This window comes from Octodon degus, unplaced genomic scaffold, assembly GCF_000260255.1.
Source record: "Octodon degus isolate 3935 unplaced genomic scaffold, OctDeg1.0 scaffold00035, whole genome shotgun sequence".
Lineage (NCBI taxonomy): Eukaryota > Metazoa > Chordata > Mammalia > Rodentia > Octodontidae > Octodon > Octodon degus.
In genome coordinates this window covers 4,032,904-4,057,717 of record NW_004524611.1, presented here as the reverse complement: position 1 = coordinate 4,057,717, position 24,814 = coordinate 4,032,904, and the positions used below count along the sequence as shown (strand labels likewise).

Genomic DNA, 24,814 nt, shown 5'->3' with positions numbered 1-24,814 from the left:
AGTGAAAGGCTCTGGGTTCAATCTCTAGTACTGCCAGAGAGAGAGAAAGACAAACAGACACATAGACACGGACAGAGACAGACAGACAGACACAGAAACAGAGCAAAGTGGGACACAACAGCTACTCAAATATATGCATGATTTCATGATGTTTAGTAAAATGGAAAAGCTACCTACCCCAGCCTTCCCATGACATACTCATGCATATGTGATATTAGCATGTTGCACCCATGAACATGTACGTCTATTATGTAGTAAAAAAAAAAAAAAAAAGCAACGAGAAATAGCAAAAATGTCAGTTTTGAAAACCGTGGAGCAGCAGAACCGAGCAGGGTGCACTCTGCTTGCATAGGACTCCTGGTTCCATCCACACGGACCCACAGAAACGCTCAGCACCCACCGTCACAGCTCAGACCCACCCCGCTGCCATGGGTAGAGGGGACGCAACCACCAAGCATGGCTGTGACCTCACTACCTCGCTGCATCCGGTCCTGCACGGCTTGCTGCCCTGGTAGCTGGCAGGGCTAGCGCACCCCGGAAAGTTCCCGGGGACACCCACTCCTCACCCTCTCTGGCTAGCACTGATACTTTCCTACAAGAACGAAAGATCCTGGTGTGGCCTGACTCAGCCATCAGCCCAGCCACGGCCCTGTGGCCCGCTGGCGTGTGACACCCTCCCTCCCACCTGGACCCCGAGCCTAGAAGGTGGGAGACGTCCCAGCGGTCCCATGCTCACACATACCTTGGTCTCTTGAAATATCAGGCTTGTACCAGAACTTGGAAGTGTCCTGAACAAATTTGACAATCACAAGTTTGTCACTTGGACTATCTACAAAGAAGAACAGAAAAGCAGTGACTGCCAAGGACATCTGTATTGCAGCCTCTTGGTGAGATGTCCCCGCACCTCAAGATCCCACGCCCAAGCACAAGGGGTCAGGACAGCCCTGGGGGTGGGGAGGAGCAAGCTCCTGTTCTATTTCGCGAAACAAGACAGCAGGAACCTGGATGAGAACTGTACAGGGCTCACTTAAAATACATAACAGAGTCAGGCCTGGTGGCACACTCCTATAATCCCAGTGCTCAGGAGGCTAAGGCAGGAAGATCTACAGGAGTTCCAGGCCAGCTTGAACTTCATGGGGAGGCCAGGTCTCAACAAACAAACATATATAAATCAAAAAAGAAAAATAGCAAAGAAACAGCTAGGTCAGTGCTTTTCAATGGCCAGGGAAAGAATCTTATTCTTTCTCATATACTTGAAATTTTTCATAAAATGGGTGACCTCATCTCATTAGAAAAGGAGTAACTTTTAAGGAGTGAGGTCCTACAAGTAAAAGGGAAATGGTCGTGGGCAAACCCTGCGCCTGGCACTCCTGGGTGAAAGGAACCTGGATGGAGGAGAAATGGAGAAGGCCAGAGATGGCAACCAGACTCCTGCGCCGGACCCTGCTCAGAGCGGGTAGTGTGGACAGCCCAGGGAGGAGCGCAGGCTGGGCTGCCCATCCCAGCACATGGCACGGCAGCAGGGCCCCACCAGGCAGGGGCAGGGTGGCGGGACACCCACCTGGCAGGGGCGAGGCTGTCTCCAGGGGCCGGGAGAAGTCAGGCAGGACACTGGGGAAGGGGATGCTGACAGTGCTGCCGCTGTGCGGGCTGGAGAAGCCGCTGGAGGAGGGCGACACGGAGCCCAGGGACCGGTCCCCCTCCGAGGCCCGCTTCTTCTCCGGCAGGGGCGGCTGCCCTGGCAGTGTTGTCCCTGGAACCTGAGGGCCAGGGCTGAGGCGGCCGCTGTGTCCGGGCACAGCAGCAAGGAAGGTATGTGGCAGGAAGCTGCTGTTGGTGGCCGCCGGAGCAGTCAGGGCACCACCGGGGGCTGGAGGTGCAGCGTGGGCACTGGGCATCAGGGAGCCCATGTCCCCGCCTGGTGCAAGGCCAGCTCCAGCTGGGGCTGTGGCGCTGAAGCCCAGGAAGGCCTGGCTGCGTGGGGCAGAAAGAGCACCAGGCGGCTCTGCCAGGGACAGCTCATGGCCAGGGAAAGAGGCCTGCAGGTCCGGGCCAGGGAAGCAGGGCAGCCCCAGGGAGTCCTTGCCCGGGCCCGAGAACTCGCTGGCACCACGCAGACCTCCGGAGGGCCGGCTGCCGTCCCGCAGGGCTGGAGTAGACTTTGGGCTGCTCGCCAGCCACTGGCGCTCTGTGGATGGCAGGCTGCTCAGAGACAACAAAGTAAACGGATCAATCAACAGCTGTGTGCGGGGTGCACACCTGTAACCCTAACCCCTGGGAGGCTGAGGCAGGAGGCCAGCCTGGGCTACTCTACATAGCAAGATCCTGTCTCAAAAGCAAAAACGAAAAAGAGACAAGGAAAGGTACAGGGTACACCCTGAAATCAGTAACTGTCAGCAGACAGGGTACAACGCAGGCGTTGTTCCCCAACCTCATCTGAGTACTAATTAAATGGAAGCTTCCAGAAATCAATAGTTGACATGGGTTAAAATCTGAGCAGCTACCCGGCCCTGCCAGGGCTGTGAATCACATCTCTACCCGGCATACCTGCGCTGTCTACACCACCTGCCTGTGTGTCACTTAGTACCTCACTTGAATAAGAGTCTGACTGTCTCATCAAAAGTGTCTGAGGGCGGAGAGATGGTTCAGTAGAATAAGCACTTGCCTGGCAAGTGCAAGGGACAAAGTTCAATCCCCAGTTCCACCAAAAAAAAACAAAAAAGAAAGCCTCTCAATTTACTTAGTGTCCCAGAGCTCTGGCACAGTGATGCCATGGGCAAGAAGGACGTGGTGTCCACAGGCCTTGCTCCACCCTTGCTCCTGGGCACCCGCAGGGGGCTGGGAACAGCACGTCCACACTGTGCCCAATTCACAAGCCCTGGATCTGGGGTCCATGAGTGACCAAGTTGTAGCACAGGACTTGAGCACCCATGGACCACGGACAGGAAAGGGGGTGAGGTGAAGCGGGTACACGGAGCCCAGCGCAAAGGTGACCACATGACACGCACTTCCAACCACTGCAAGCCTATGGTCTAAGTGGGAAAGGCCGCTCCTGTCCCTCCCTAGCTCTCTCCCGGGCTCAGTGTCCCCCACTGCAGACCTAGGCTGGGGTTTCCCCACTCGGCACCGCACCCCTGGGGTGCCCTCCTACCTCTCCCGGCGCTGGCCAGGGCCGTTGCTGGAGATGGTGCAGGAAGAGGCGAATGTCTGTGTGAAGGTGGGTGGCCCGGCTGCGTCGGCCTGCAGCATTGTTGGCCTGGGTCCCAGGGGACTCTCTGACATCCCCGGGGCGTGGCTAGGGGCTTCAGAGCAGCCGCGTGGGTCTGCAGGGACAGAAGGTAGGGGCTCTGACCACCCGAGGCACTGTGTCCCCACCTCTTCCTTGCAGGTTCTACAAGGGGCAAAGCCAAGTCCTCCCGCCATCTGCTGCCTGGACCCCTCGCCCCACCCTAGGCTCAAGGAGGACGCTCTGCTGCCAGGTGCAGGGCCCCATGGCTCCTCCCTGTGCCTCCAGAAAGGGCAGCTCATGCAACCCTGCATCTCCGTGGACAGCTGTGCAGCAGGGCACCCAAGCTAGGCAGCAGCCTCCTGCAGCCCATGGAGGGATGCACATGGGTCCCCAGGCCGGGTGCAAGGGCCTGCACCCTGGACAGCCTGGGTTCTGCCCCACACTTTATGCCTTTCTGACAAAATCAAATGTTTAACGAAAGAAAACTGGAGCCAGCCATGGTGCTCACCTATAATCCCAGCACTCAGGAGGCTGGGGCAGGAGGAGTACCATGCGTTCAAGGCCAGCCTCAGCTACAAAGTGAGTTCAAGGCCAGCTGGAACTGCATAGTGAAACCCTCACTCAAGAAATTAATTAATTAATTAAAATAAAACAGAACTGGGGAGCCATGCCAAGAAAGTGCAAACCCAAACCAGAAAATACCACCCACCTTGTATGCAAAACTTGGAGTAAGGGCTGGTGAGATGGCTCAGTGGTCTAAAGCATCTACTTGGAACAAGCTTAGCAGAGCACAGGGACTGCGGTTCAATCCCCCAGCACCACATGCCAGCCAGCCCCGCCCCCTGGTGGGCTGAGCTGGCCACACATACACACAATAAATAAATGTAATAAATAAAAAAATAAAAAATAAATAAAAAAAAAACTTGGAGTAAGAGAAAGACAGGAAAATAAGTATCTGACAAAACCGAAGAAAGAGAGTGATTCACATTCTAGCAGACAGTGAGAGTTGTAAGAATAATCGAACAGAAAACCTAGAAGTAAAAGACAGGAAGCCGGTGTGCAGGTGGGGCCTGAACCCTGGGGTATGATGCTACAGAGGAGGCGCTGGCGCCGGTGGGGACCCGCAGCCTGAACCCCAGGGAAGGGCGGGCTTCACAGAGGAGACCCAGAGACCCCCCAACTTCCTGTGCACCTCTACAGCCCAGGAAGCAGGGGGGCAGTGTGGAGCAGAGGCAGCATCGGAAGAGGCGTTTACTTAGAATATATCAGAATTTCCAAATTACACTGAAAAAAAATCAAACAAAACAAAACTGGACACAGTGACACCCAACTGTCCCCCCAGCATCTGGGAGGCTGAGCTGGGAAGGTGCCAAGTTCCAGCCCAACCTGGGCAACCTAAGGAGACCTTGTCTCCAAATGAAAAAGACACAATGGGCTGGAGCTTAGCTCAGCGCAGAGGCCCTGGGTTCCATCCTCAGCACAGCAAAAAAAAAAAAAAAGAAAGAAAGAAAGAAATCAAACACACACACACCACTTTGCAGGAAAAATGAAAAGAAACCCATACATAATAATAAAAAGCTACAAAAATTTTCAACAATGAAGGCCAAAGTCTTAAACACAGATCTATCCACTGGGGGACAGTAGCTTTGGTGCTGAGTTTATGCAGGGAAGTAGGGATCTGATGGAGCGGTGGCACCACAGGCTCAAGGAGCTCCCAGGGGTCAGCCCTCCCGTGCTGCTTTGAAGGGGGGTGGGGTTCGGGCTCTGGGCTGCGCACACGGTGAACAAGTCAATGAATCAATGAATGAACGAATCTGCAGGGTGTGAGGGGAAAGGATCAGGCCTGGTATGCAGTCCCCAGACTCACACAGGCGCCTGGGGGCAGGACGGACTGAATGGGCACGGGCCATCTGAGCTCAGCACTCCCCCAACAGCGGCCATGATCCCAAGGTCGCCACTCAGCTCAGGGCTTCCCCGGGTACCCTCTCTGAGCACCAGTGCCACAGGCATCTGGGGACCTGAGCCAAGATCCAGAAGCCCCAAACCCACCCCGTGGCGCCAGGGCTTCTCTCCACAGAGGCAGAGGCGGGAAGAAAACTGACGCCCACGCTCTCTGATCCTCCTCCACTGTCCCAGAAAGGGAGGGCGCAGCTTTTCCCATGAAAGTCGCTTTGTTTATGGGTCCCTGGGTCTGGATGAGGGGTGGGGCTGCGTGGCTCCCTCCCTCACAGGGTCCCTGGCCAGTGCTGGGGACAGAACCAAACCTCCTTCCCGGAGCATGCGCTCCAAGCCATTGCCTTTCTTCTTTTCTTTTTTTGGTCTTTTGAGACAGGGTTTCACTATGTACTTCAGGCTGGCCTGGAACTCATTTTGTATTTCAGGCTGTCCTTGAACTCACAGCAATCCTCCTGCCCTTGGAGTACTGGGATTACAGGCATGTGCCACCACACCTGGCTTCTCTGGGCCATTTCTGGGCAAAGCCCCAGCCCCTGAAGGTGCTTGGACATGGAAAGTCATGGGTACGAGGTCACAGTGATGCGGACTATGAGCTGGGACCCAGGGGGCAGAGCTGCCACCAAGTCAGGGACCACGACTACAGGCAGATGGGGCGCTGGCACCTGACACTAGAAGCAGAACCAAACTTGGGGGCCCCCTGTCCCAGGGCCATGTGCACTGTCCCTGCTGTGAATCTGCAGCATGGACTAGAAGCACCCTAAATATCTTACCCCAAGCACAGGTAAGCAAGCCAGACCATAAGCCCTTCTGTAGGAATCAGGCTCATGCCTGAAATCAGCCCTGGTTAGCTGGGCGCGGTGCCACAGGCCTGTGATCCAGCACTTGGGAGGCCAAGGCAGGGGGACTGCTGCCTAATGAGGACTACAAAGTGAATTGAGGGCCAGCCTGGATCACACTGTCTCAAATACCAAAGAAGAGCAGTTTTCCTTCCTGCTGAGATGGAACTCAGGCCTCCCCCTGCCCACTGGGCCAGCACTCCCAGAGCCACCTGAGGGTCACAGCTACAATGGAGGTGGCACATCAAGGAAGAGGCAGGAACACTGCGCTCTCCTGCGGATCTTGAGCCCCTGGGTCCTCACTTGGCACCCACGAGCCTCGGCCGGGTTCTGGGTGTCTCCAGGAAGACAGAGAAGGGAAAGGACCTCTGTTGTGTGGCGGGGGGGGGGGGGGGGATCAGGACAGTAACCCTGCTGCCACCCTCAGGCTGGAGAGACAGCAAGGACTCCCCATGCCCGGTGCCACAGTGGCCCCTGTCTCTGCCTCAGCGGCAGGGATGGAAGACTACCACAGTGAGGACAGGGGTTTCTTATGCCCTTGCTGGGGTCAAGCAGCCCTGGCCTGTAATCGCAGCTTCCTGAGAGGCTGAGGCAGGAGGACTGCAAGTGCAAGCTCAGCCTTAGCAATGTGGCGAAAGGCTGCTACTTGAAGCCTCTGTGGGAAGCTGGGATGCTGTCTCGGTCCAGTCATTGTGGGCCCTGGACACAGGTCTCTCTAGCTTGAGCCTCTTCTCTGCCCAGCCTCCCTACAGCTGCTCCTTCTCCCAGTGCCCTCCCATCTGTCTTCCCTCTGCAGCTGACGCCCAGGGCAGGAGACCCTGTGCCACTCCAGCTTAGGTGCCTGGTGTGCCCGAGGTGCCACCGCCCTTCCCAACTGCCCCGGCCGACCCCAGGAGCTCAGGGGCGCCTGTCTCTCCTCTGCTTCCTCTTCCTCCACTTCCTGCACCCAGGGCCGGGTGAGTGGCTCCTGGCTTCTCTCCCATGCATCTATTTTTAGACTTTCTTTCGAGCTACAGCTGGAGGGTCCGTGGGAAGCTGGACACCCCTCGCTCGCTGCTCCCGACATGGCCTGTGGTTCACAGGAAGAACAGAGCCTGTGCACCCGGGCAGCACCAACAGCTGCAGTCCTACAGGGCCAGGCTTGGCTGGGCCAAGGACACAGAGAAGGAGCTGCCGGACAGCTCTGCCACCTGCCCTTCACTGTCCTGCACCTCTCACCTGCCATCTATCTCTCATTGACCCACCTGCCATCTTCCCACCTCGTCTATACCTGGGTCAGGACCCTGTGCACTAACAGGACATCTTCCTACCACAACCTGAGGGTGTCCAAATAAATCTGCTGTCCCCACGCTCTGCTACATTTCCAGGTGCAGACCTGGGAGCTGCCAGGGGGCTGGGAGCACCACCTGCCCTGCCCTGGTCACATGGGCAGCCCTGGGGCTCAGCTTCTTCACCCACAAAATGCCCTCGCCTGAGCGGATGAGAGGACACCTAGGCTCGACTCAGCCCTGAGCGCTGTGTTTTACTTTATTTTGACAGTGCTGAGGGTGGAAGTCCAGGCTCTGCAAACAGCAAACTGTTGATCAGGAAGACTGACAATGAGGACCGGTTTGGTCTGGTTTGGTGTCTGAGACAGGCTCTTGCCATGTAGCTCAGGCTGGCCTTGAACTCATGGCAATCCTCCTGCCTCGGTGCCCAGAGTCCTGGGATTACAGGTATGCACATTACATGTGGATTACACCTGGCTAATTGTGACATTTTTAAAAAGAGTATTCCGATCTTCCAATTCTTATTTGTCTATGGTTAAGTTTGCCACTTAACCAAACTTCCTGAAAGCAAAGGAGGGGTGGGGCAGATAGTGAGAAAAACAAGGTGAAAACCCCAGACTCGAAACAGTAGCATGGACTTCCACCACCTGGAGCTTCATGAACTGCTGGAAACACAAAGCGCCTCCCTGGGGTTGCACACACGTTCTGTTCCAGGGTCTCGGATGGCCTTTCCTAACACCTGAGGTCATGACCCAATGATAAGGCGAAGCCGAGGACCTCACTTCCCAGACCAGCAGTGTTCTCATCCTTGCTGCTGGGCTGGCGACAGAGCCCCTCCGGCCCTCCACCCACCACCCGGGGAACCTTGGGGAGCTCTAACCCCAAGTGGACCCTGAAACCTCTCACCACAGTCTCAAGGTGAAGCAGGGCCACAGAAGAACCCAGAAAGCGCTGAGGAAAGTGCTCATCACCCGGGCGGGGCCCTGCTTTCTGTCACTCTTGGAAGGCAGCCCGCTGCTACTCGGAGGTCTCTGAGGATCTGAACAGTCCCTGAGGAGAGCACCTTCCCCATCCCTTGATGGGGTGCGAGACCTCTACAGGCGACACCGAGCCCACAGCGTGAGTTTCCAAGGCTGTCTCTGCAGCACCGGGAGCTACCGAGGTCCCCGGCAGGTTTCCCGAGGGGCTGGGGCTTGTGGGACTGCAAGGCAATGCTCGGGCGGAGCCACTTAGGCCACAGTCTGAGGACAGAGTGGAAAAGCGCGGGTGAAGCAAGGAGGATGAGAGAGGCCCGCCAGGCGCCAGCCCTCCCACAGTCAAGCCAGCGTCCGCGTGGCGCTCCTGCCACCGCGCCTCCTCTTAAACTGTGACGAGATCCACGCTGCTGGTCTCTGGACCCGGTGCGTTCACTCTCACTGTCCACGTCAGCCCTGTCCACCGCCATTCCCAGAGCTTCCACGCCTTGTACGCCCAGCATTCTGCCCCGAGAGAAGACGTCCCAGCCCTGCCCTCGGCGCCCTGGCTCTGCGTACCCGTGGCTCACCCGCCGCGGTGTGGCAGCTCCTCCTCGTGAGGCTGGACACTATTCCACACACCGTGGACGTCAGAGACACCTGAGTGGGTCACAGTTTCCTGGGTACGACTTCATCAGATTTGCGCCGGGCAGGAAGTGGCCTCCCTGTTCGGAGCTGCTGCCCGCCCCCAGCCGCCACACCCCTGGGGTGTGAGGGAGGCCAGGGTGGTCAGGAGGCAGAGGGGCCTGGCTCAGTAGCCCAGCCCTGGGGGATCCTGCCCCAGAAGCCCTCTTAAGTCTTATCCACCCAAGGAGACCTGATGGGACCTAAGGGAGATGGCTCCAAGGAGCCCCACTTCCCTGAGCCCCAGGGCGCTTGGGGTCTGCAGCTGCTGCACGCCCAGCCTGGGGGCTCCTGAGCGCACAGGTTTCCTCTGCAGCTTCCTGGATGACTTCTCAGGCCAAGTCCCTGCGGGGCAATGGCATCTCTGCCCAGCTCTCCTACCCCCCACCCTGTGAGCAGCAGCGCTCACCTCAGTGCAGTCTGCAGACCCTCAGCTCCGAGTTAAACCTACCTCACAAAACCCCCACTCTCACTGCAATGCCATCAGACACTGCTGATGGGCTTCTGCTGTCCTCACCTAAGCACCGGATATGCAGGACATGTGTTTTTCTTTTCAGAAAAGCCGCTACATGATTGATATCTTACTAACAATCATTCTCTGAAAGCTGGGCATAGAGGCACACATTTGTAATCCCAGCATTAAGGAGGCTGAGGCAGGAGGATCGCGGCAAGTTCCGGGCTAGCACCTGCGCTACAAAGTAAGTTCAAGCCCAGCCTGAACTGCATAATGAGACCTCCGCTCAGAAAGACCAAAAGAACCAATACCTGTCTAGTATTTCATAGATTATCTGCCCCTCGGAACTGCTTATAAAAACACACACCACCAACTGTTTACACTGGCTGCCCCTGGAGGGAAACACATAGGCAGTCCTGGAACAGGATTCGAACAGTTGTCCTGGGGGCGAAGGCCGAGGTCTGGCATGAGCAGAGCTGGTTTCTCCCAAGGTCTCAATCCTTGTGTCACCGCGTGTCCTTTCTTGGCTGCCCTCCCCTCCTCTTACAGGGACACACTCCGGAGCCCCTGGAGCTCCCCAGTCATCCCTGAAGCTCCAGGTGAGCTGGTACAGGTCTAGGGAGGAGTGGCTGGCTGTGGGTGGTGGGGTAAAGACTGCCCCCTGCAGGGCTCTAAAGCGACTGTGACTCCCCGCTGAGGGCTGGCCTATTGCTGGGACCACTGGGTTTGATAGGAGTTTGCATGAACAGCACAAAGGGGACCTGGAAAACTCTCCAAAGATCAGTCACAAGGACCGAGAGAAGGCTGGTACTATCCTGCAGAGATGGGACAGGGGCTTCCAAGGCCACCGCCCACAGCTCATGTCCCCCTCATGACAGGTGCAGTGCAGCTTCTCTCACGAGGCTGGGCAGAGTTCAGAAGTGAAGCCTACCAGGATGCCAGCGCCCCGGACCCGGAGCCCCAGAGGAGGAGGAATGAGCTCCCCAGCAGTGCCTTCCTCCCACCCAGCCCCCACTCCCAGCACCACGGCTAGGGGAGCCCGGTGTGGGTGCAACCAGCTTCACCAAGCGCAGCAGCTCTCGAGTCTCCCATCTCCCAGCACCTGATGATTACCACTGCTCTCAAATTCAGCCCTGTTTCTGCGCCACTGTGTTCTGAGGGCAGACATTACTTTCCTCGCAGGTGGCACCTGGCCAAGACCGGGCAGGTACACCCAATGTCCAGATCCACAGGACGCTGCTGCAGTGTCACCAGCCTGGTCACCACTACTGGCTAAGTTCACAGAGGAGCTCTGGGCCTGTGAGAGCTGTGGGTGAATCCCCCACAGTGACCCCAGCTCACCAGAGCGGAACTGAACTCAAGAGACACCCTGAGTGCTTGGCAAAGGGGACAGATGAGGGTGGAGCAAAGGACCTTTCTCAAACAGCGAAGCAGCCCTGGGCAGCTAAGCCAGTGGCAGCCTCTCCTGGTCTACAACGCACCCCCACTGCCCACTGACCAGCAGTTCTGGGTTTCTAGGCAGGGCTTTGTGGACACACTCAGTCCACCCCCCTATATGTTTGGTGACAACTAATTCACACCTTGAGGTATGTCACCATGTGCTATAGGTGGGAGATTTCAGCAGAAAGGCAGGTAAGCCAGGGTACGCAGGACCCTGTTGGGGAAGATAGGCAGCCTTCAGCTATGAAAGGGGAAGATAGGCAGCCTTCAGCTATGAAAGGGAAACTGAAACACCGCCCCCTCCCCAAGGAAGTGAAGGACAGGGACAGGAAGAGGGGACGTGGAGAGGAAGCGGGGAGCTTGATCAAGGCCAGCTGACCCCAAATGCAGGACCCAGGCTCGGTGTTCTATGCTGCAAGGGAGGGTCCACACCAGGGGCACTGGGGAGCTCACAGTGCAGGAGCCCCTGGAGGGGGTGGGATTGAGCCCTGCAGCCCCTTTGGAGGGGCCCTGCTGTGACCAGTACAGGCAATGCCCTGCGTGGGTGGCAGCAGGGAGGGCGGAGCTGCAGGCTGCAGCCCCTGTGACCCACACACGCCTGGCCACTGGTCCAGGGCTCAGCTTCTAGTGGCCTCCACTCCAGGTCCCGTCACCCCGTGGTCGCATGGCCACAGTTCTGAGATCTGTGCGTGAAGTCTCATCACAATCATCGTGGTCTCCTGGGGTTCTCCCTCCCCGATCAAGAGACTCAAAGGCAAGCAGCCAGAGTGAGACAGGGCAGTGACTTCCATACCCAGGAAATACGCTCACAGCAGGGACAAAAGGACCACACAGGAAAGAAGAGCACTGCAGGGTGCACGAGGGAGGCCAATGCCGCGCGGCTGTCCTGTCCAGGCCTGCAAGGTCCCAAGTCCCGCCTGATGTTAGAGTCCACCCCCACCTCGGGAACACTGTAAGTGGAGAAAATGTGGGGAGAGACTGGAATAAGGGGTTTTCGCTTCACTCCAAGTGGCAAAACGCTGACTCCTGTGGATCACGTGTGCCCGCCCCATGGAATGTAGGGTGCACTCAAAGTCACATCGACACTGAGGCCAGAATCCCTACAGTGTCTCAGCCACAGCAAGGCAGAGACTAGACAGACCACATGTGCCTGGGTTTTCCAGTAAGACTTGTACCTGGCCTTCAAATCCTTGATTTGTAAAGATTCCCCTGTTCCCCCCCCCTTTTTTTTGAGTCAGGGTCTCAATTTACTGACTGGCCCAGGCCTGGCTTCAGCTCATCATCCTCCTGTCTCAGCCTCCAGAGTGCGCCCCCATCCTTGGCTACACTTCTTTTCTGTGAGTGGGAACTTTTCAGCTCTACTTGGGACTCGGCCTCTTTTTCTTCCCCTGCTGACTGGCACCAAAGTTCTGAGCTCATACGAAACCATTCAGCAAGGTTACTCACTGGGTGCCTGGATTTTCTTTATAAGGGAGCTTGGACCCTAAATGTCCCCTAAGCCCTCCATGCGTCAAGGGCATTGCCCGAGTGATGAGCCCACGGGAAGTGGCAGAGCCTCCCTGGGCCCTTCCTCCTCTTCCTCCCTCATCTGCCTCCCCCAGTCTTTGGGGGGGGGGGCCCTCATGCCCTAGCCAGTCACGCTGGCCCCTGGGGAAGCTGCTCCTTCCGGGGCAGATCCACACCTACTCTGCCACTCCACCCCCACCCCACCCCCATTTGCCCAGGTCTCCTGATCAGGATCTGCGGGGGATCTTTGAGATTCTAACCTTGACTCAATTTATCAAGCTCCACCCACACACAAGTTGTTTTTCTTTGAAACTGATTAAACATGTAGGTGAGGAAAATTCAGTACCTTTAAGACATAGCCGCAGTATCCCTGGACCTGGTCTTGTCATTTATAACAGCCTCTTAGTATAAGCTTTTAAAAAACTCCCTAGGGGGCTGGGGAAGATGACTCAGTAAAATAAGTGCTTACCTGGCAAGCACAAGGGCCTGAGTTCAATCCTTGCTTCCACCAAAAAAATTAAAATAAAGGGAGCCGGGGAGATGGCTCAATAGATTAAGCGCTTGCCTGGCAAGCGCAAGGGTCTGAGTTCAATCCCCGGTTCCGCAAAAAAAATTAGAATAAATTAAAAAAACAAAACTCCCTTGTAAAAATAAAATCACATTACTGCCAACAGTCCTGCTCCTCTACAGCCATCACAGGGAATGTCCTGCGCCGACTCCCCCAGCCCTGGTGACACACAGGCAGCAGGCCATCTCACTAACAACCCTGGCTCCTGGCCTGTGTGACCCTGCTTTCCAACTGCCCGGCCTGGGACCTTCCTCCCCACTGGCCGCAAACTGCCCTTTCCTAGCAGAAATGGAGGCGCTGCAGCCTCCCGATTACCTCCCCAGTACGACCTGTACCTGGCCTTCAACTCCACACTGGCCCAATATAGGCAGCGTGGGAGCACAAGGGGACACACAGAGGCTGTGGCCTGTGACAGGGACCTTCTGGTCCCTACTCTCGCTGTGAACTGTGATCCAAGCACCTCCTGACCCCAGATCTGTCTCTGGGCCAGTGCCAGAGCAGGGTGATCCCCAGGAGCTCCGGGACCAGCAGCCAAATGTTACCCAGCACCCTCACGGCTCCTGGCCCTGACTCAGCTCCGGCAGCTCCTTTGTTATCACGTATTACCATTTCAAAATATTGGAGAATGAACTCCTGAGCACATCTCCAGCTGTTACATCACTAGGTTGCCAGGATGGGACTCAAACTTGCGATCTTCCTGCCTCAGCCTCCCAAAGTTTTTTTTTTTTTTCATACGCAATGTGGAAGACAGAAATGTCAGAAGAGAGAAGCACAAGGAACAGACTGTCCTCACCACGTCTACAGCTTCCTCAGCGCCTGGAGCAATTGTCACACTACCAGGCTCCACAGATGTCACAGATGCTAACAGCTTTTGCAAATCAGATACTTCTCAGAACAGCTGAGAGATCCTGATTCCTAAACTGATGGGTGCCCGTGCTGGCAGGCACTGACAGGAGTTAAGAGGGACCACTTGCAAGAGCTGAGCGGTGTAATCCTCCTGAGCACTCTGCAGGTGCAAATTCTCCCTGCTGTCTACCGGGCAAGGCAATAAATGTGTGCGGAAAACGCAAGGCCCCAGCAGGGGACGCAGAGCCCAAGCTCCCGAATGCCAGGGCCCAGGCTGACTAGCACAACCTCTGCAGGTGCATACGGACCCGGCTCTTCCCCCAAAGCCAGAGACGGAAAACATTTCCATGCCAAACAGCCTGATTAATGTGGGGATGCACGGATGGGTTTCATGAAGCAGTGGTTGTAGGTCGAACGCAGACTGCATTAGGAGAGCGGAAGCCTTTGAAACCCTGTCCTGTCACAGCTTTCCGCCACAGCGGCATCTAGGGACACACAGGACCTCCAGGCTGGGGCCAAGGGAGGCCCTGCCTGGCCGGGCTGGTCCTCTCCAGCTAATCCTCTAGCTCTAGCTTGCGGAATGAAGGGAGGAACCCACCAGTCAGCCACGCGGGAGGGCAGGCAGATGCGTAAGGAGGCCACCCAGCGCCCTGAGCCCCCCACGCCTCACATCGGGGAAAGCAGCCCCAGCCAGGGCCCAGGGAGGAAGGCACAGTGAGCAAGCCGGTCGCGACACCCCTGCTCCAGAAGCCGCCAAGATCCAGCCAGGTGGCCTTGCGAACCTAGCGAACCCTCTCTGGTAGCTCCAACCGCAGGAGGGAGGACTGTCTCGTTTGGGGGCCCGCGCTGCCCCCCACGCTGGCTGGATCTCAGCTGTCGATAGGGCTGTGCCCGGCACTCAGGCCTAGGAAGGTGCCACGCCGGGGACAGCCCGGGCGGGCGGAAGAATGCGCTCTGCGGGGAGCAGCGGCTCCGGAAAGGCACAAGGCGCATCTGTGACCCGGGCTTTGTTCCGAGCAGCCAAGGCAGCCGGACGTCCCGGCGGGAGAAACCCTCTGGCTCGGTGGGCGTGCGTCACCTCCCAGAGCCGCGGGACTCCAGATCCGTTGCTTCCGGGCCCGGACCTCTGCACCCCACCCCTCCCCCTCCCCCCAGACCGGATCGGGTTTCAACGTCGGGCGGTGGAGACTGCGGGCGCAGGAGCTCAGAGCTCTTACCTGGGCGCGGGCAGCTCCGTCCACGGCGGCCTCAAGGACGCCGCCCCGCAGGGTCTGTGGCGAGCGTGGTCCCTGTCCCCGCCCCGTCCTGGTCCCGATCCCGTCCCTGCGGCCACCCCCACCCGTCCGGCAGGCTCTGGGTTCCGGCGTCCTTGTCCCGGGGGAGTCCGGGAGGCGGGGCGGCCACCTCCAGAGAGGCCCATTCAGAGGGCAGCGGAGAAGGAGCCCGGGATCGTCCCGGGCTGCTGCGGGCGGGCGGCCCAGCCAGCTCTGTCCCGCCCCACCGCGCCCCTCCTCCCGGCCTGGGCCTGGGCCCTGCGCGGACTCTGTCGCTTCAGGCAGCCAAGGACGGCCTGTGCCCGCTCCTGCCCTCCCGCAGCCGCGCCCGCGCCCGGTCCCTAAGTTCTGATCTCTGGCATTGCAGCTCCTCTGCGACGGGCAGCCGAGTCCCTTTTTTCCTTCTCTATCTCTAGGGCCAACCTTGTGTCACAGCCAGCTGACACATTCTGCAAAGCCCATTGCAAAGCACCTCACATTTTTTTTTACAGGGTTTGAGGGCCCTCTCTACCTTAGTCCATAGAGCCAACTTGACCACGGGTAGAGCCCAGGCCTCATGTGCTGGCCATGGATAGGCGGTGCGGTGCGGCACTCAGGGCTGCATCAGGAGGCAACAGCAGAGTTTACACTCAGCTGGGCCGGTCTCGTGGGCTTGGTTCAGTCCACTTGTTCTTCAAATGCTACCTTGACACCACCTCAGAAAGTTCCCCGGGCGGGGAGAAGGTCCCGCACTCTCCTCAGAGTCCTTCCCAGCCCAAGGGCAGGCACCGCCCATTTCATTTCATTTTCTGTGATACAGGGGCTGACTAGGGCGCCCCCAGCTGCATCCCAGCCCTCTTCAACTTGCCATCCTCCTGCCTCCATGCCACCACCTCATTGCCTGGAGGGCAAGGTGTAGGGCCACACCTGGCTAGACCCTGGCTTAGGGCGTCCCCAGTAGTTCAGCACCAACCTCAGGCCTGGGGGTACTCCGCAGCTCCCCCAGAAAGACACAGGCCTGCTGCATCCAAGCAAGCGCTGCACTTCCTCCCGCTTGTTTATGTGTCTGTGGAAAGGGACTCTGGACACCTGGGCAGTGCCTGACCCTTTCCCGAGCTGGGCCAGGCTTGGGCAGAGGAAGGCACAGGGGTGGCCAGGCTCAGGAAAGGCAGCGGCCAGGGGGCCAGGTCAGGCCCAGACAGGCAGGAGAAAAGGTATAGGGGTGGCCTGGGCCAACTGGCAGGCACCCGCTCAAACTAAAAAATGAAAGGGCTGGGGGCCCCTGGGCAGGCCAAGGAGGTGGAGGCAGAGAAAGCCAGCCTTCTGTGCTCTGGGACAGTCACATTCACTGTGGCTGGGGAATGTTCCCAGGGAGCAGAGGGGAAGGCTGCAAGCCCCAGGGCCACTGGCCAAATCCTGAGGAGGTTGTCACCTCAAAAGCTGTGACCACAGGGGTCCCTTCCCCCAGGCTCCCTCTGCATCCAGCCAGGTGAGCCGCAGGTCCATGCCTGCAGGCCAGCCAGCACCAGAGCCCAGGAAACCACCCCCACCCCCACTCCCACCCCCACCCCGCCTTCAGCTAGGTGATAGGAGGAGGCCTGGCCCGTGCTGGGAAGCTGGCAGACTGCAAAGGAAGAAGGGAGCAGGGAGGAGGAGCAGGAGAGGAGCCCTGTGGATCAGACGGGAGGGAAGGAGAGATGCTGACTGGCAGATGGACAGCAGAGGGGGCCGCAGGCCTCAGAAACAAAAACAACAGCGGACACAGGAAAGGCCCTGGCCTCGAAGCACTTGGTGTGTGACAAAGGATGAGTGAGTGTCCTGTCACTCCTATGTGAGTCACTCTGCTGCACGCAGGGCCCCCACCCCGCCCCCACCCAGTCAACCTATCCATTGGGCTTTGCAGACAGAGCCCAGCTAAGAGAAACCCTTCGCCCTCCAAAACCTGCTGTCTGAGGACTCTGTGGCTCCGTGTCCTGACCCCTACTCCTACCAGGGAGGCCACAGAGACCCCAGGGGCACCAGACTCATCCCAGCACTCCAGGAGGCTCAGGCAGAGGGTCAGGAGCCAGCCTGAGCGCCTTAGTAACTAAGCAACACCTGGGTTCAAAATGAAGCAAAAGGAAGCTACTGGTTGGGTCCCAGCTCTGCTCATAAAGCAGGAATAGCCCCCCAACCCCCATAACCACGTGCCTGTGCCCACACTTTTGCAGGCAGCCAAGCTAGATAGAAATATAGGCAGTCAGACAGGGCCAGGCCCATAAGGAGACAAGATGGAAGACAAGGGGACTTTACAACTGGGAAGAGACAGACTCCCATGTGGGCCACATCTCAAGACCGAGACAAAAGAGGAAGCACAGCTACACACTTCCCGAGGGATGGGCATCAGGGATTGATATTCTAAATAGGTATCAATTAACTTGAAAGAGACCAAATGAGTCACTAGCCCAACCCCCAACAGGGAGAGACCCTGTCCCATATTCATGCCTGCCTGCTACGCAACTTGCTTCCCCACTCGGTACAGGATTTAACAATTTTACCTGAGCAATGGTGCTTGTAATCTCACTGGTTGACCAAAATTTTGTCCCACCTCATGCCCACCTAAGCAAGTTCCCATGTCTTCTCCACCACCTTAGACCTGCCTTACCACATGGTTTTCCTCTATAAAATTCCCTGGAAGAGACAGCTTGGGGTGGGAGGGGACTACCTGCTCAGGCCCCCCTCCTGTCCCTCTCTCAGACAGGAGCTTTCTTTCCTTCAATAAATATATTCTGCTCATAACTTCCATTTGTTCCTAAAATTCATTCTTCGGTTTTAGAGAACATGAACTCATGCAGGTCAGGTCGGGAGATCTAAGTCATTTGGAGGTCCCCTATATCGTTTGGAGGTCACCCACCCAAGACCAGTTTTTCTCCCGTATCAACATGACACACCCCAGAGGCAGCGTGGGTCCCACACACACGGGATGCCATCTTCCACAAGGCGCGCCCACATGGCATCCTCGACCCTCCCCCAAGTACCCTGGGATCACTGTACCCTAAAAGTGACAGGACTGAGACACAACACGAGGGGCTTCTTGACCAAACCAGGGTGCACTGTGGTCAAGGGCCCAAGGCTCTACCCCCCCAGGTCCCAGCCAGTGGGACTCTGAATGTCTGGGTCCTGGGGTATCTCAGAAGCACAGCTCCCACACCTCATCTTCTGCAAAGCCCCAAATCCCACCCCATGAGGCACATGACTGACAATGTCACCTATGGTGACCAAAGCAGCAGGTGCTACAGAGATAGCTCAGGGCATCTGACTATCCAAGCCTGCCCAACATGGCCACAGGGAGCGTGGGGGGCAAGGCCTGCCACTCAGGAAGGGCCCTGGGGCACAGGAGACTCCGGACAGCATGTGGACAGCTTCCAGCGGGAGCCTCCTTCACTAGCATCCACCCTGGGCTTTGTGGTATGTCTCCCGTGGCCACTCCACCACAGGAGCTCCCTCCTGCCTGGGGTCTTGAGTGCACTGGCAGCAGGTAATGGATTCCAGGCCCACTGGCCGCTGCCCAAGGGGCCGGGGCTGGGTGACACCCCAAGCTGAGAAGGAACAGCCCACAGATGCTGAGGGACCCTTGGGGCTCCACGAGTGCCTCACCCAGGAGCTGTCTCTGGCACAGAGGCCCACATTCCAAGATGGCTTTCTGGGGATGGGGGTAAATGGTGGCCAAATCCCAGGGTCCCCGATAGCACGCATTCATGCATTCTTCCCATACTGAGTTTAGATGTTATGTGATTGGGCAAGAGAGCAGGCGACAAGGCCATCTCTCACCAGCCCCAGGACGCCTGCAGGGCCCAGAGCCTCCAGGCAAGAGCAGCCTTCGGGCTTAGGCCCAGCCTGTCAGGCCCGCCTCCTCCGGCCCACTTCTCGCAGCCATTCCAGGAGGGGTAAAGACTGGGCCACGAGGGAGCCAGAGCCAGGGTTCCAACAAGACAAGCGTGAGCAGGCAAGTCAAGAAGTGTCCCAGCGCCTGCAGGGTGGCTGCTGGAGCGAGGTGTCACCACAGGGCTTTGAGCTTCTTTCTACACAAGCAAATCCATGTCCTGGTCCCAAAGGGGACTCCTGACCACACAGTCACAGGCCAGCAGACTGCTCCGACCCTGGGGACCCTGCTCGAGGTCCCGCCACCCTGCTCCGCAGGGGCTCTGGCTGCCTATGCTCCTGAAGTGGGGTCACCACTATCCAGTATGCTATTTGTGTGGGGGCAGCTTTGGGGATAAAACCCAAGGCCTTGGCACTGAGCTGCACCTGAAATAAAAAATAAAAAGTAGGCCAACAGGAGCTGAGGTCAATCGTCATTTTTACCTTGTACTTTTTATAAAGACTGCAGCTTAACTGGGCATGGTGGCGCAGGCCTAAAATCCTAGCACTTTGGAGGCTGAGGCAGGAGAATTGTTTTAAGTTTGAGTTCGAGGTCAGCCTGGGTTACAAAGTGAGCTCAAGGCCAGCCTGAACTGCATAGCGAGACCCTATCCCAAAAAGAGAAGAAAAAAAAAATTGAAAACACCACAGCTTCAGGGCACAAACGCCAGTCATCATTTCAGTACAGGCTGAGTGCAAGCATTTCCTCAGAGCCATTCCTGAAGCTGTGGTGTGAGGAGAACGTTCTGGAAGGTCTGGCACGAAACACACTGAAATGTCCTCAAGCAGCTCGCTATAAACTGGCTCATTTTATGTGATGGGAATTTTATCTCCACTAAGGAAAAAAAAAAAAAAAAGCAGCTATTTTGGAGCAATTCGGAAGCTGAAGCAAGGCATCAACATTAGACTTCTGTCATGAAATATTTCCTCACTTTTTCCATTCATTCTGAACACCTCAAATAAGACACAAAAGAATTAAGTACTTCACAATTTGTCTTGCTTTTGCTGAGGCAAAAGAAAGTTATCAAGATTGAGCTGAAAAAAAAATTAAAAAAAAAAAAAAAAAGATTGAGCTGAAGTGATTGCTTTACTCAAATCCTAAAAAATGTTTTCACTTTCAAGAAAAGCATTTCCTGTGGGGGCGTGCACATGGGACTTGGGGTTGTTCAAAGGACGCACACGGTCTTGGGTAAGGTGTGGCTGTGCTGTGATCCTAACGTGCAGTAAATGTTAAAACTATTTTAAAAATTTCTTCCACAGTCCCCTGAATTCTCCCCCAAATCTTCCCCAGGCTCTGAGCACGCTCATCCCATCGTTCTCGCCACCTTCTGCAGCAGCTCTGGGGTCCTCTTCCCTGAGGGTCATCAGTTGTGCTGTCCTGACTGCCTCGATGTCCTGATCAAATTCAAAACACGTACTCTCCTGGTTTTTTGTTGTTGTCTTTTTGAGACAGGGTCTCGCTATGCAGCTCAGGCTGGTCTTGATCTCGCAACTCCTCCTGCCTCAGCCTCCCCAGGGATAGGGCTACAGGAGCACACCACCACACCCAGCGCTCTGCTGGTTATTTTGCTTTGGGGAGGAGCCAGAGGTCACACAGTGCCAGATCCAGAGAAGAGATCGCCAAAGGCACTTAGAGTGCGCTTTGCCCTGGCGTCGTTGTTGGTGCGAAGGTGTCCTGAGGTCACTGGGTGACGTCTGAGCCAGGTTTCCCATCCATCCCAGCTGCACAGAAAGGACACTCCAGAGGGGTGGGGAGGCCCGAGAGTGTCAGGAAAGGAGTCCCTGGCCACCACCCTGCTCCACCACCCAGGATGCCCCGGCCTCTGACAGATGGCTTCCAACAATGGGCCTGGTGACAGCCCCAGGCCTGGAGCTCTGCTTCCAACCCACATTCCGTAATGCTTCCCATAGCAAAGGCACACGCTCTCAGCGGCCACCAGGAGCTCTGGTCTTTATGGCGAACTAGCTTACAGCACAACAGAAGTAAAAGGAGGTGCAATAGCTACTGCTCTGCCAGGCGTGGTACTGCACAGTGGTAACCCTGGCACTTGGGAAGCTGAGGCAGGAGGGTCTCCAGGAGTGTGAAGCCAGCCTGTACAGTTTAGCATGAAAAAAAAATGCTACTATTCTGGGCGATAGAGAGGGGTCTGGGCCCAGGGGAAGGGACAACTGGCAACAATTGTCAGCATCACACTGGCAAAATTCCCATCACTCTGGAGAGCTCAAGCTCCCAGGAACCATCCCTTTGTCCCTCACTCAGAGCCAGTGGTGGCCCAGGGACCAGCAGGCCTGAGATTTGTCCCTTTCCTTGAAGGTCTCCAAGGTTCCAAACAGCTTCTTTGGCTCCCTGAGCTATTAATACATCTGGAGGATGCCTTGTTAGCTTGCTGTTTATTTATCTGGAGGCCGTTTCCGGGACGGTGACGCAGGATGCCTGTGGCAGGGGCACAGGGCCCTGAAGCTCCAGCACCAGGCTTGGTCAGGGGAGCCAGGGGTCACCCTGGGCGTCAGGCTTGCCGTCAGGACCTGTCCCGCATGTGGTCCTTCCCAGAGCCGATGCTGACCACCGTCCTCAGAGCTGCCTTCTTCCCAGGCCTGCCGACCCTCTGCATCCATCGGGTGAGCAGCCAGGCAGGACAAGCCAGAGCCTGCTGAGCCGCCCACTGTGCTATCCGATAGGCCCTCCTGGCCCTGCCTGCAGATTCCCGGCTAACTCCTTGGCATCCTCCTGCAGGAATCCTGCGGGGCCGGCTCAGCAAGGAGCCCCTCCAGGAAGGACCTGACCCAGACCCCTAACCCTGGGTGGGCAGTACCTCCGGGGCACTTCCTGTGCAGCTAACACCCCAGCAGCCCCTGCTCTCTGCCTCACCCCCAGAGCATGCCGGACAGTTCCTCCCACTGCAGTGGCCCTGACGGGCATCTGTCCTTATCACCTAGGGCTGGGGCCAGCTCGGTTTCCTGTGCATACTTGCCCTGCTGGGTGAAGGGGCCTCACACAGCACATCTGGGCAGCCTTTCAAATGCCGACCCAGCCTTGGGCCCTAAAATAAACCCCACACGGTCCAGCCGCATGACTCCTTTTATATACTGCAAAGTTCTATTTACTTATGTCCCACAAATGAGTTCTATGTCTGCGTTCCTAAGGCTCCCAAATTTTCTACAAAGATGCCACCGAAGGTTAATCTCAGGTAATCTTTTTTTTTTTTTTTTTTTTTTTGCGGAACCAGGGATTGAACTCAGGCCCTTGCACTTGCCAGGGAAGTGCTTATTCCACTGAGCCATCTCCCCGGCCATCTGCGTTCCTAAGGGATGCAGCTCTGTGATCTTCCTCTTCCTTGGGGCGTGAGCAGAGAACCCCGAGGCTCATGTGGGCCTGGAGTGTGTGTCTCCCCTGCTCGGGCATCTGTTTCTGGTGTCAGGGTCACGCTGGCTGCACACGATGAATCAAGCCATGCTCCCTCGTGTTTCTGGAGGGCATGTAACAGCAGTGACATTCCCTCCCTAAACATTTGGTAGAATTTTCCAGCAGAACATTCTCCTGCTAGGCCTGGAGACTGGGGATGCACTAACCACAAGGCTGGGTTTCCTCGACCCAGAGACCCCCCAGAGCAGGGGTCGTCCATCCCTTATCCTCATGCCTCTGAGCATTCTCACCTAGCACCACACCTGTCCAAGATTTTTAGTTGTACTGCAAGGAAGGATAAGGGGAAAGCAAGCCTTGCCCACCTTCCTGGGCGCCCAACCTCTGCCTAGAAGGGGGTTGCTCTGACCCAGCACAGCCATGTGCATGGGGCTCAGCACCCTACGCTTGGCAGGGCTGGGTGGAGCCCACACCGGGGCCAGCTAGGCCGGCTCCACCATGAGACCCACTGGGCCATCACGGGCAGCCTGTGCTGGTGACAGTGGAACCCCAAGATTATAATGACCGAAGTCACCGTGGACACACCCAGAACACAACACCTAAGACACATTTCTCACCAGCTGAGGTCAGGCTGCGCAGGCACTCACGAGAACATGGGTGTGTTCCTAGGTACCAGAGGAAGCCTGCAGTGGCCCTGAGCCACAGGTCTGAGCAGGAACAGAGGCTCAGGAGGTCACAGCTACAATCGCAGTCCTTGCACAAGGTCACAGCCATTGGAAAACAAGCCCCAGATTCTCTGTCAGCACTGCAGGGTCCTCTGCCGGCCCAGACCTGGCCCTGCCACACGCTCCCTGCTGACATTTTCTCCTCCCTGAGACCAACTTCCTGATCAGCACAAGAGGGAGCTGCAAGGTTCAGGGACATCACCCAGAGAGCAGGCGGCAAGCATGGCCCCACCTCTGCAGGGTTCTCAGGGAGCCCAGCGACTCTGCTTCATCTTGAAGGTGGCTGCTACCCCAGGCAATGAAACAAAGCTTCCACCAAGTCTATGCTTCCTGACTATTACTGCAGTACTGGGACCAGGCCCGGGGCCTTCACACGGAGCTACATCCCTTGACTTTCTTACATTTCATTTTGAGATGGTCTAGATACACCACACAACTTTCGAGGCTGGGCTACAACTTGTGATGCTCCTGCCTCGGCCTCTCTGAGTGCTGGGATTTATAGGACTAATCTTCGCCCACATCTGCTTTTATATTGAAAAACAAAGCCCCACTTCTCCCCCACGTGCACACGGAAGGCACAGGAAGACACCGGGCTGGGATGGAATCGGCCACATGCAGGTGCCCACGGGGACCGGCCAAGTGCCCCACACCCAGTCAGAGTCACATCAGGGCCTGCACTGGGCATCAAGGAAGGAGTGAGCAGCACGGCACGGTCTGGGTCCCGCAGACATCACAAGCACACTAAGGGACACACACGACGCCGCATACATGAGGCACTCGTGCACAGCAGAACTCTACATTCCTCCCTGTGAAGACTTGACAAGGTCAAAGAGGAAAGCAGTGCTCCCATCCCTACAATTATTCTTTTGTTCTTTTTTTTCTTTTTCACCTTTTATTTATTTGGTACAGGGTCTCACTCTGCAGCTCTGACTTGTAGCGATCCTCCTGTCTCAGCCTCCCCAGCGCTGGGATTACAGGCATGCACTACCATGCCCAGTTTCAGGGCTGGTGCAGGACAGGGGATCAAACCTGGGTCCTTGGCGTTTGCCAGGCAGGCACTTAGACCACCGAGCTATCACCCAGGCCCATCCTTACATTGTTTCTTATCTTAGGTTTCAGCCCTGCCCACTGAGGAGCTGGGCAGTCACACTGCTAAACACAGCAGCTAAGAAAAGCATGTGGTTCTCGAAACAAGGCAGGCGAGTTGAGAGCAGGAGGCCCTTTCTGTGTGGCCCTGCACTTGTGCCAACTCCTCGGCCAACGGCTCCTGGGCAGGGCCACTGACGACACAGCTCAGCGGAAATCTCTCCCTCCCAGAAGAGGTGCCCAACAGCCACAGTCACTGCCCGGGTCCCTTGGGTGCCCTCACCAGGACAGAACAGCAGCCACAGCAAGAACCACAGCACAGAGAAGGCTGATTTTAAAAAAGAAAAGCAGGGGTCCGGGCAGCGCCTTCTCTTGGCCTTCCCAGGCCTGGCATCACCCATGCACAACTGGGAGGGTGACCCTGGGCCTTGCTGCAGTGACCCACGGACAAGAACCAAGCCCTGCCAGGCAGGGGCAGCTGGTGCATGCAACGGAGTACACGCTCTCTGGCAGGGCCTGCTTCACGCTGCCCACCAGGCGCCGATGCCCCCCTAAGACAAGTGACTGCTCAGCTGCCCAGGCACGGCAGGACGCGGAAGCAACTTGGGTCCCTTGGTCCCCATCTCCTAGGCCCAACATCTTCCTGCAAAACCCACCCTAGCCCCAGGCTTTGGAGGGAGAGGCAGCTCGAAGGGAAATAGGTCTGCGGCCAGCCAAGTGGAGACCAGGCTGCCCCCCCAAGCCACGTG

At 57.0% G+C, this 24,814-nt stretch overlaps 1 protein-coding gene across 6 annotated transcripts in view; it reads right to left on the bottom strand.

Annotated features, from left to right (window-relative positions):
* Tns3 (tensin 3) overlaps positions 1-24,814 on the bottom strand; it is a 146,526-nt gene that overhangs the window by 19,479 nt on the left and 102,233 nt on the right. For all 6 annotated transcript variants that reach the window (XM_023714381.1, XM_023714376.1, XM_023714380.1 and 3 more), the window contains 3 exons: positions 3,152-3,323; positions 1,562-2,202; positions 743-829 (listed from right to left, as the gene is read on the bottom strand). In XM_023714381.1, coding sequence (XP_023570149.1) covers positions 743-829; positions 1,562-2,202; positions 3,152-3,323 — 900 coding nt within the window. The remainder of the gene's footprint in view (positions 1-742; positions 830-1,561; positions 2,203-3,151; positions 3,324-24,814) is intronic.